Below are 12,277 nucleotides of genomic sequence, written 5' to 3'. Positions count from 1 at the left end.
AACAGGTTCGAAACACGCTTTCTATGTGTACTTAAAAGATTGGGAGTTCTCAGCTGAAAATTTTTAGGTGTTTGTTTGTTTGTTTGTTTATTTATTTATTTTGGTCTCTTTAAGTAATAAATATGCCTTCTCACAAACTACTTTTAAGTTTCCTGAATTTTAAATATAAAGCTATGTGACACAGTAAGGAAGGTGAAGACTGTGCCCCATCCTCTTGTGTGTAGAATTCTTATTTGGCATTCTGAAGTAAAAATTTCAGAGACTGCCTTGTCCACCGATGTTCTCTTCATTTAAACCGTATCTAAACATTTTTATTCCATTTTTTCAGATACTGTTCTAATTTCCCCTGTGTTGAAGGTCAAGCTTGCCATATCTATGAGCGATACTCACTTTGGGATGAAATGCCCCTTTGGCATGATTACCTTCAGAAATGAGATTTCTCCTTACTCTTACAACAGAGGAGGTAATTAAGTGCCCTCTCCAGTCCATTTTCACTCTTGCAGATAGATTAATAGCAGTTGCATTTTAAAAACTATTCAGAAATATTCCCAGCACAAGTCCCACTGTTTTCTACCAAATTTAATTATTGAAAATACACTCTATTTGGAATTGTAGATTTAGGTTGCAATCTGATAACATGGCGCATACCAAAGTGACATACTTAAATAGTTGCGAAGCAATCCTGGTTTAGGAAACAACTTTCTAAAGTAGAAACCTTTCCACCTCAGAAGGGCTGCTTTAGAGTACAGATAGCAAGTGCATTTATAATATAGGAACATTCAGAAACTCACAGGGGAACTTCACAACCCCCTTCTGAAACTTAATGATTCTGCTGTTCTTTATGATTTCTCTACAGGGTTCTTAAGTAAATAAACATGGTGTTTGACTTCAAATGCAATAGAACTGAATCGCTCTGTGAACAATACGTCTTGACATGTTTGAATATGTTCAAGAATTTTCTAAAGGAAAGGAAAGAAAGAAAAGTGGTAGAAAATCCTTTACTAATTTTTTTTTAATTTTAAAAAAAAATGCTAGCAAGGTTTATTGAAGGACGTGGTAATTGGCAAGGTAGTTTTGCTGGCTTAATTTTTAGGGTAGCTGCAAAATTCATTTAATAAGAATAAATAATTTAATAAAAGGTAATCCACAAATTTATTGACAAGCAAAATGATGAATATACCAAGGGCTTTTTTTTCTCTTGCTGAAATCAGAAAAATGAATAGAATAAACCAGACTAGATTAAAATTTGTCAGAAGGGTCCTCCTTTAAGTCCATAATTAACTAGTACTGAAAACTCAAATTTATTAGTTCTTGATTCATATGTTTCAAGATGAGCTAAGTGAATAATTATCAATAATAAGTAAATAATTTCTCAAGCAAATCTCTGCAGCACCCAAATATGATTATAGCAATATAATAATTGCTATAATGGGACTGTGTTAATTCCTCTAGGAGTTCAAAACAATATGCTACAAATGTGTTCCCTCTTTCAAATGGATAAGGTAGACTCGCAGGGGTCCTTAGCCTTGGCAACTTTAAGACTTGTGGACTTCAATTCCCATAATTCCTCAGCCAGCAAAGCTGGCTGAGGAATTCTGGGAGTTGAAGTCCACAAGTCTTAAAGTTGCCAAGGTTGAGGACCCCCGAGGTAGAGTTTCCCTCAAACTTAGCTTGACTCCTGGTAACTACACAAAGACATCCTTGTAGGTCTCCTGACAGTAGTGCAGAGGTGGCCTTCCACTACTACCTTCTGGGGTGCATTTTTTACTTCTCAATTTGATCTATAACACCTTAGTATTCCCTGGTCATCTTCCATCCAAGCAGTAACTGAATCTGATCCTTCTTAGCCTTTTCAAGATGCTAAGTCAAAATTAGCAGGGTGCTGCCAGCTGCTGTTTCTCTTCCAAATAGCGATAGCTTGAATTGAGAGTGTCTGCTTTAATTCATGGCTCAACTAATGGTGAGCTTCCATTAACTGAGTCGAAGTCTCCTCTCTCTAGGCCAAGGGTAGGCAACCTTGGCTCTTTTATGACTCGTGGACTTCAACTCCCAGAATTCCTGAGCCAGCATGGCTCAGCTTGGAAACCTCTCCATTTCCCTTCAGCATGGCTGGTTCAGGAATTCTGGGAGTTGAAGTCCACGAGTCATAAAAGAGCCAAGGTTGCCTATCCCTGCTCTAGGCCTAGTCAGCAGACATTAACTTCTTTGCATTGGTTTTTACCAGACCAGGTTATAAATATCTGGCAAACGTATGTAAATAAAAATGAAGCAATATTATTAAAAGACTACCCAACCTGACTGTCACCTGAATAAGCACAAACCAGATGACTTTAATATGGCAAGATTCATTTGGGTGATTTATTTTGATGACATTTTGTCATCAAACAAATGAATACATGACATTAGCATAGTTTAAAGAACTGTAGTCAAAATGGTCTTTATTTCCTTGTATAAGCATCTTTGTGACAGTCTTGTTTTGCCTTTCTAATTAAATATTTGATTACACAAATATAACTTTAGTGAACAGCAAAACTAAGCAAATAAAACCTTGATAGAAAAATAATAATTTGGGGCTAAACAATTGTGAAAAATCTTCCACACTAATGCATTGGCTAGGGTTGGAATTTTGAAAACTTAAGGACCTAGGAATTCTAAGTATTTATCAGTATGATGCATTAACCTTCTAGCTGGGGAAATGCAGGAAATAATATGCAGGCAGCCATACGTGGACTTACAAAGAAGTCTCTAGATTAGAGATCCCAGCTTGCATAGCAGCATGTGCGTACTTAGAGTAAACCTGGGCTTTGGCCGCGCACGATGCATTAGCCAAAATATGCCCAAACCGAGCTTTATTGTTTTTACTGTTAGCAGAAATGCTACACGGAGCACAAGAGCAACTGGGCTTGTAACTGAATCCCTGCTGAACCTTGTTCCAAAAGTGCTTTTTCCAAAAAGCAACTGGACTTTTTTTGTTGTTTTCCTTTGAAAACGTTTTCACTTCTCATCCAAGAAGTTTCTTCAGTTTTTGGATGAGAAGGAAAACTTTTCAAAGGGAAAAACAAGAAAAAAAAAACATTTATGGTAAATAGGATGGATTAAAGAAGGAAATGAATGAAAGTCACACAGATAAGTTGTCTGTCTGTGAAATTAAGAGAAAGAGGAAGGAAGTTTTTAAGAAGAGACTGGACAGCCATTTGTCCGAAATGGTATAGGGTTTCCTGCCTAAGCAGGGGGTTGGACTTGATGACCTCCAAGGTCCCTTCCAACATTATGATGATGATGATGATGATGATGATGATGATGATGATGATGATGATGATAAAGTTGGAAGGGACCTTGGAGGTCATCTAGTCCAACCCCCTGCTCAGGCAGGAAACCCTATACCATTTCGGACAAATGGCTGTCCAGTTTCTTCTTAAAAACTTCCAGTGTTGGAGCATTCACAGCTTCTGGAGGCAGGTTGTTCCACTGGTTAATTGTTCTAACCGTCAGGAAGTTTCTCCTTAGTTCTAGGTTGCTTCTCTCTTTGGTTAGTTTCCACCCGTTGCTTCTCGTCCTGCCTTCAGGCGCCTTGGAGAATAGCTTGACTCCCTCTTCTTTGTATAATAATAATAATAATAATTATTATTATTACTACTACTACTACTACTACTACTACTACTACTACTACTATTATTATTATTATTATTATTATTATTATTATTATTATTATTATTATTATTATTATTATTATTTTGCTTTGCCAGATATACAGGGAAGTGAAGGTATAGGTTTAAGAAAAAAGCTAAACTGTATATCAGAAAGTGTGAATTGGATCATCTAGATTATTTTGGATATATATGAAATCAGAATCCTCTAACTCATGATATTCAATGTTACAGTCCACTAAACATTACTAAAAGAACAAAAGATGAAGTTGGTAAAAAAAAAACTGTGCAAAATCTGGATAAATTACATCAAGGAGGAAAAATATTAGGAATTCAAAATGAAAAACTGAAAATTAGAAAGCAAAGAAAAAATGATGGAGCCATTCAGAGACCCAAAAATGAATGAGGATGGTATTAGTTAAGCAGAACCAGTGCTTTTTTTGTAAAAAAAAAAAAAAAAAAAAAAGGTGCCGGAACTCACACACGTCATACAACCCGCCTTGCCTACCCTACAAGGTTCCATCCCAAAAAGGTGCCAGAACTCCGTTCAGGGCGTTCTATGAGAAAAAAAGCCCTGAGCAGAACTGCTTAGAAAAAGTTCTGTTTGTTTTGAACATGAGCATAAATCTATTTATATGTACATCTGGGGAAAGAATGAATAAAAAACATGATTGATTTTATTGCTCATGATGAAGGATTAAAATAATGAGTGAAAGATACAAGGATGAATAGAGGTTCTGAATGTGAGACAGACTTAGAAAGATTCTGTTCTGGAGAGATCGAGATTCAAGTCTGTTCCCAGATAAGGAAACTCACTTGAGTGATTGAAGCCAGCTATGCACACTATTGAAATATTTATAGAAAAGTTTTGTCTTTTGCTTTATTTGTATAGCAACCATCCACCTTTGCTAAAGCTCAGCAAATTATTCAGGCCAATGGGTGGGGTTTGAGTGGACTCAACAAAGGGCTGACTGCTACTTTGGGACGTCATGGAGTTTTTAATATGGTCTATTTTGGATTCTACTTCAACGTGAAAAACATCATTCCTGCCAATAAGGTATGTGTATTATTTTAAACTGTTTCACTGACCTGAGATATGGGTATTGTTCCAACTTTTTTCAAACAGTTGAAAAAACTGAGAATACTACAGGTGACACCCAATTCCTTCCATAACTTCCATTTTTCCAAAGCTGGCCTATGGACCTTCCAAAAGGAATAATAATGCTCTCATGTCTTACATCTAAACCAGGGGTAATCAACCTTGGCTCTTTTATGACTCGTGGACTTCAACTCCCAGAATTCCTGAACCAGCTAAGCTAAGCTGGCTCAGGAATTCTAGGAATTGAAGTCCACGAGTCATAAAAGAGCCAAGGTTGACTACCCCTGATCTAAACCCAAGATCCTTGTGACTCTTACCCTACTTCCTTTAAGAAAACCTGAAAGTCTGACCTTTTCCCCAGGCACTGGACCAAGATGTGATTTGAATCCACCATTTGAACTGATTTTTTTTTTCTCCCAACATGATCATTTTTTATTTATTCTTGTACTGGCTGTTATTACTTCTTTTAACCTCCTGTAAACCTCCCAAGGCCATCAGCAAGTGAGCAGCCTTGAAAATTGAAATTATAATGATAAAGAAACATGTTCAAGACATTTAGTTGACTTTGCTTGGAAGTACAGTATTGACCTAAGAGGGCAAATGGCTTGTCTTAAGGCTACAGAGTGCATATGTGACAGAGGTGAGCTTTAAAAAAAACAACCCTGCAGTATAGTATTACATAAGATAAGTTAATGTACCTGTGAACAAATGGACTTTATCGGAGCCGACAAATGAGTTCACCAAGCAAATGTTAGTGTTTGAACGCCAAACACCCTTTAACTTGTATTTGCCCTTTAACCTATAATTGCACTGTGTTATATTTACTAGAAGAATATATCTATCAGAATAATGAAACTGTTGCTATGCTCACAAAGGAACATAAACAGGAGGAGACAGGATCTCTATATAGGAAAAGTTGAAAGTAGGCAGATTCTTGAAAACCAGATTTGCACTGAAACTATGTCCCCATAGGATAGGGCATTAAAATTTGCGTCCTGGAAATACTAATTCTAGTACTGATAGATTCAGTCGTATATGTCTTTTAGAAGTTAATTGGGACATTATGTATTTCCAAGCCCAAATGGTACTAATATGAAAAATGTATTTGGTTTGAATTTCAAGGTTTGTCCATATTTGTTCAACTGTTGAGAATTGAGGAGCACATCAAATCTGGCATCCTCCTCCATGAGGCTGCTGTAAGACATTTTTCTTTATATGGTGCCTTGCAGTTACTATAGACTACAACTGTCACAGCTCCAACTAATATGGACAATGTGAGGGCAATGTGAAGCCAATGTGAGTTGGAATCCAACCCATCTGGAAAGACATCAAGTTGGGAAAGATTGCATTGAAAGACCTTCATTCAGCAAATTACATCATACATTTGAAAGACACGCAGGGGCTTCTCAGTACTTGCATGGCCCAAAATGGAAAAAGATATATATTTTTTAAGTTGTATACTGCAATAGGCTCCACAGCAAATTTAGCATAACAGAATTCACTCACAATTTCCAGTATTCACACACATGAGATTAAAACTTTATTAAAGAAATTTTACCCTCAGTAAGCTAATGTCCTTGGTAGGAAGGCCATCTGAAAAAGTATGAACTGTTGGATTGTGTCAGGACATGCAGAAAGTGGTTGCTTCAAGACTGGCTTTATTGTACAGCTAGTTTCTGAATTTTTCAAAGCAGGGCAAAATTGTAGGCTTTGGACAAAATGTTTTGTACATTCTTCAGCCAATTAGTTTCATGAGTTACTATTGTTCCTAATACGGAAGAGCATAAAAATCTGCTCTGCAGTTCCACTGTTGCTGGATTGTTAATAGCAGGAAGCCAGGCCCCCTTGCTACAGCGCATCAGCTACATGCAAAGCTAAATGTAAAAAAAAAAAAAACCTGGAGGGGAAGGCAGCAGACCGAGATTAGCCTTTATTTAATTTAACATTTGGGGGTCCAGTGCACAAATGAGCATTTTAGTAGGCTTCATGGTGGAAGTTGCTGTCATTTGTAAAATATTCTGGCCAATTAGCTAATAGTGTGCTTAGATTTCTCCCGTTTTGATACAGTAATACTAAGTACATTGTGAAGCCCAATTATACAAATCATCCCCATATGCTGTACTGGTCTTGCTTTTATGAACTGTGTTTATAAATCCTGTGTGAGGAAATGTGTACTTCAGCAATTTAGACCATGTGTAAAAACATAGCCAATCGGATTGTCAAGAAAAGGAGCCCTGGCATTGGAAATCCTAATGCGTTCCACTAGAATAGCGGGAGTGTGTCGTATCATGCAAGCTTTCTGATTAAATGCATATTATTTCATAGCCTTTAACCAATTGAGGTGCTTCTGTTCCTATTTTAACTTGGTTCATTTTATGTCAGTCATTCTTTTCCTTCTCTTCTCTCAGCTATTTTGTTGGTTTGCTTATTTATTTATCCAGGATCCAACATTGGAGTTTCTGAGAAAGTTTGGAATTGGGCTAGCCTCAGGAACCATAGCCTCAATTATTAACATCCCTTTTGATGTTGCAAAGAGTAGGATTCAAGGACCACAGCCCATGCCCGGAGAAATCAAGTACAGGACCTGTTTTGAAACGATGAAAACCGTTTATAAAGAAGAAGGGTAAAGCATTCATTTCAGTAGTAAATATCTAGGACTCTGGCTTGTTCATAAAATCACATTGCAGATGTGCAATATGCAACATTGCAGATTTCATCAGGTCATTAAAATTCTCTCTACATAATATTTGAATAGCAAACATTTTCAAAGCTTCACAATTCAAAAAGTACATATGAAATTAAAAGAGAGTTATTCTTTGGCCTGAGTTTTCTGAATTTTCATTTACAAATTTCTTATTATATTGTTCTGAAAAGATTCTAGTGTTCTAAAAGCAAACGGTTCAGTTTATACACCTTAGTATCAGTTGGTGCATTGGGGCAAAGGTGGGCTTTTTTTTAGCATCAAGGTAGCCTATATTATTGTTTCAATTGTAAATACTAAAAACATTCTACTTGCCCAAACTGGGATTGAGGAAAGACAGGTTGTCAACATCTTTCAAAATGGAGAAAAGCATTCAGAGGTTTCTACAAGCTCTCTCTGCAAAGAGGGTTAGTGGAGACCAGGATACAAGAATGTTAGAGGTCACAATGAAAACTGTGGGTTGAAAAGAACCCGATTATTTCTGTATGCAAACTATACAGAATGACTAGAAAAAGATGTGTCATATATCAAAGAGTATGGTATCAGACTTCAGAAGAATCAAAGTCATCCTAAGAACTACTTCAGAGAATGCCATTCTTCCTCCCCCTTTTCTAACTTTCTGCAAATTATTTTAGTAAGTATTCTATCCTAGCCTATAGAGGAATGAGAATGCATCATCTGCTTGTTTAATGAACTGCTATACAATTAATCCGGGACATGATCTTGGTGTATTCATGGAACAATATAGCATCAGGATTCCAAACTTCATGTATGCAAATAGTCTAAAGGGAGAACTCAATCACCACATAGTTAAAGTAGAGCCATTAGAAGTGTGCATGCTTCAGAAAGGATAGAAAAATGCTTTCAACCTTGCATGAAGACAACACTTCCCTACTATTCACTAAAATATTCTGTCAGGAATTCAGTATCTGTTGTCTTTTCAAAGAAGCACATAAGCCAGCTAAGTTCAAGTTTTGTTGCAAGGAGACTGATGGGCAGTCAAGAAAATGGATCAATATAACTAACATTTTTCATTGTTTTTCTACAGATTTCTAGCTTTGTACAAAGGATTGGTTCCCAAGATCATGAGGCTAGGACCAGGTAAATCTTTTCTCATTCATTCTTAATGCTATCATGATCCTATGTATATACAGTTGGTACTCAACTGATTTGAAACTCATCGAATTTGGTACTCAACACATTTTGAAGTAAAAATTTTATCCAAGTACTCATCATTTGTTTGGTACTCATTGCACAAACTAGAGCTTAACAGTGTCAGCTGCCTTGTGATTCACTTATGGGGAAAATGTGTCTGGTATTCATTATTTTTGGTACTCATCATGCATTCCAGAACCAATTAACAATGAGTACCAAGGTACCACTGTAGCTTTTTTTTAGTCAGTAACTTCAAAATCCAAATACATAGATTGATACAATGTTTCTTATTATATACTATATTATTATTGTTTTTTGCTTTCTTTCTCTCCCTCATAATTGCTCACTGCTCAGTCAACAGTAAATTAAGGCAAGAACATAGAAAAAAAATCTGGTACAAGGACATACCCAAACCAGCTATCCCTACCCTATTTGCTAGACGTCAAAGCAGATTTTAGTTTTAACTTACAGTATCTTCCTTCTATTATAGCTAATCTGCAAAATCAAGCTGACATCTTTTGGCAGATGGTGTCATTATTATTTTATTCTAGTTGTTACATAGGCCTTTAATTGTATATACAAAAGTTAATGGGTGGAAATGAGCGCACTGAAGGAACAGTGGGAAGTTGAGTGCTGGGATATTTTCACCCAGCACTTCCTCCAAATAGGTGGATTCCCAGGATTCCCTAGTCAACATGGCCATAGATAAAGGTGCAAATCCACACATTTGAAAGGCACATAGTTGGAAAAGACTGTCTTAGTAAAAATGCTAACGTGGATATATTTATCTGATCCTGAATTTAAAAAATTGATTCACGTGTTATTTATTTACTCATTTCACAGTTTTGTATACAGATAGTCCTTGCTTAATGATGATAATTAGGACCAGGAGCTGCATCATTGGGAGATGTGTTCATAAATTGAAAAAAAACAAACCCTCACATGTCTATACCACTTAGCAATAGCAGTTCCGGAAGTCCCAGCTGCCATTACCATCAACATCCTACTAGCTTCTCTATTGACTTTGCTTGTCAGAAGCCAGCAAGGAAGGTTGCAAATCACAATCATGAGACTGTGGGATTCAGCAACAGCCGTAACTACAAAGAACTGTTATAACCACCACTCATTCAGTGCCATAAGTTCAAACAGCTGCTGTATGAGTGGTCATTAAACAAGGACCACCTGTGCTCCCCAGATTATGTATGTAGCAGCATGCGAAGTTTAAAACCAGAACCAGCAAAATTAATTTATTTCTCTCCTATAAATATTCCTATGTTGGTTGACCACTATGGTCATTAGATTTGATCAGATACACAATGGGAACTGGAATGATATTCCAGTTCACTTTGTCTCTTGATCAGCTTTGATGAACACAAGGAAACTATTACCACCTTCTAATAAACACAAAATGTTTTTCTCTTTGTGTTGACTTACTTACTAGCTAATCAACATCATATACAAAGGTGTAATCTTAAAAAGGTCTATCAGAGTGTTTCATATGAAGTATACAAAATAGTTTCTCCTAATATTTTTACAATAGAGATTCCCTTCATAAAAAGTTTATTCTGTCCATGAAGCAACTAATAGACATACCTAATTTTTCCCATGAGGGAAATTCACCCAGTCTGTTGTAAAATGACAGTTGGATGAACTTGGCCTTAGACTCAGTGAAGATATTTAAGAGACTTTTGCTGCATTTGGATGGCTTCTTTCTCATAGTACACATTGTGTGTATTATACATATTGTATGTACAAAGTTCTGCACCAAAAATGTTATATGTGTGGAACTGAAAAGGAAAACATGAAAACCTACCTGATTTTCCATCAAAAATATTCATGGTTCAGGTAAGCATAGAAAAATTGCCTTTTGTATTTTAGTTTTAAAATAGGATTCTAATATTACATAATCTAATGTTCTGCATTCATTAAATTCCCATCAAGCTGTCTGCTACTGCAAGACCCAAACTTTTCTTTATTTATATATAATTTCAACTGATTGGTATAGAAAAATCAGAATTCCTTCCATGATGTGTTACTTCTTAAATTTTGTATTCCAAAAAATTCTTTCTTTTCTAGGTGGTGCGGTGATGCTGCTGGTTTATGAATATGTTTACGGGTGGCTTCAAGAAAACTGGTGACCAGAAGTAATAATTTCAGACTGAAAATAATGTAAAACAATTCCTATCAAATAAAAAATATGTGCATCAGTATTTATAAGCTTAGAAAAGAAAGGGAGAGTTGTACAATGGTGCAAAATGAATGGCCTTGGTTATGAAAGGCCTAATAGTACCGTATTTTTCCATGTATGAGACACTATTTTTTCCTGCAAACACCCTGTTCAAAAATCAGGTGCGACTTATACACAGAAAAATAATGGTAACCTCCGCAGCTCAGGGCATGCCTGTGTGCGTTGCCATACCACCTGGTACAGGTATCAAGCCCCTGTGGGCTTGCCACTAATGGGAGGGGGGAGGGGGCAAGATCGTCGGCCACCAAACTTCCGGATCGGCGTGGAGAAACTCGCCTGCCAGAGCATCTTATACAAGGGTGCGTCTTATAGATGGAAAAATACGGTAAATATTCTTCAGGAAAAAAAGTTAATATTATATTTTAACCCAGATGCAAATACCTATCCCATTAAGTAAAAGCTACAAAAGGAATATTTTAAAAGAATATAATGTATGTCTATCAAACAAATTAAAAGTGTTAACTTAAACAATCTCACGTTGACTAATTGATAAAAAAAAATCTATTGTTTAAGATGCATGCCCAAAAATCAGGAGACTGTAAGTTCTAGTTTCACAGGCATGAAAACCTTTAGGCCAGTGATTTTAGATGACTTTAGGCCAGTCACTCTGTCTCAGCCCAATTCACCTCACAGGGTTATTGTTATGGAGAAAATAGGAGGAGAAAGGAGTAGTATGTTAGCCGCCTTGAGTTATTTATAAAAATAACAAAGGCAGGATATAAACAAACATTTTCATAACAACTGAAATCTTGATTTTAGAGTCCACTCTTATATTCAGATTCATGAAAGGTGATGAGGAGAGTTAAACTCAGAACTGAGTCCCACTAAATTTAATTGGAATTGCTATCATGTCTGATGAAGTAAACAACTCATGATAGGACTATCAGATCTGGGCTTCAAAAATTCAGATGACCACTAAATAGAACCAAATAGCTGGATGCTGTTGTACTTCTCTCAAATACTTGCAACTCTATTATTGACTGTAAAATCACAGGTAATGCAATGCCACACTCTTGAGAAAGAAGTTTTAATATTAAGTATGTCCTCCTTACAGGTTATTGTATTACATGCTGCTTGGAGCTGCTATTGAAAATTACTCCAATAATTGACCCGACAAACTAAATTAATGATTCTCATCCTTCTTGAAGCTGGACAGTCAAATAATGTATTCCATTCAGTCTGCATCAACTGTGCTGATTGTCAGTTCATGTTTTACTCAATTTGAAATACTTCATGCTTTAAAACTCCAAACAACATTACCATTCGGTATTTTTTTTTTAAAAAAATTGAAAGACCTGTTTACTGCCCCACCATTATGGCCTTTAAGGTTAACAGGCATTAGAGAGAGGTGCTTCTTAGGGTAGCCCATACCCGTCAAATGTCCTCTTTAGAGAGAATAGTCTGGCTATGAAAACCATTCTACTATC

At 36.4% G+C, this 12,277-nt stretch overlaps 1 protein-coding gene across 1 annotated transcript in view; it reads left to right on the top strand.

Annotated features, from left to right (window-relative positions):
* The window catches only part of SLC25A21 (solute carrier family 25 member 21), a 102,283-nt gene extending 91,468 nt beyond the window's left edge, over positions 1 to 10,815 (top strand). Inside the window, exons 6-9 of the mRNA XM_015817499.1 lie at positions 4,540 to 4,704; positions 7,188 to 7,369; positions 8,496 to 8,548; positions 10,679 to 10,815. Of these exons, the coding sequence (XP_015672985.1) occupies positions 4,540 to 4,704; positions 7,188 to 7,369; positions 8,496 to 8,548; positions 10,679 to 10,740 (462 nt within the window). The 3' untranslated portion in view covers positions 10,741 to 10,815. The remainder of the gene's footprint in view (positions 1 to 4,539; positions 4,705 to 7,187; positions 7,370 to 8,495; positions 8,549 to 10,678) is intronic.
* Positions 10,816 to 12,277: the final 1,462 nt, after the last annotated feature.

This window comes from Protobothrops mucrosquamatus, unplaced genomic scaffold, assembly GCF_001527695.2.
Source record: "Protobothrops mucrosquamatus isolate PMUCROS unplaced genomic scaffold, P.Mucros_1.0 scaffold597, whole genome shotgun sequence".
Classification (NCBI taxonomy): Eukaryota; Metazoa; Chordata; class Lepidosauria; order Squamata; family Viperidae; genus Protobothrops; species Protobothrops mucrosquamatus.
Note: the sequence above shows the minus strand (reverse complement) of the source record. Positions and strands in the feature narration are given on the sequence as shown.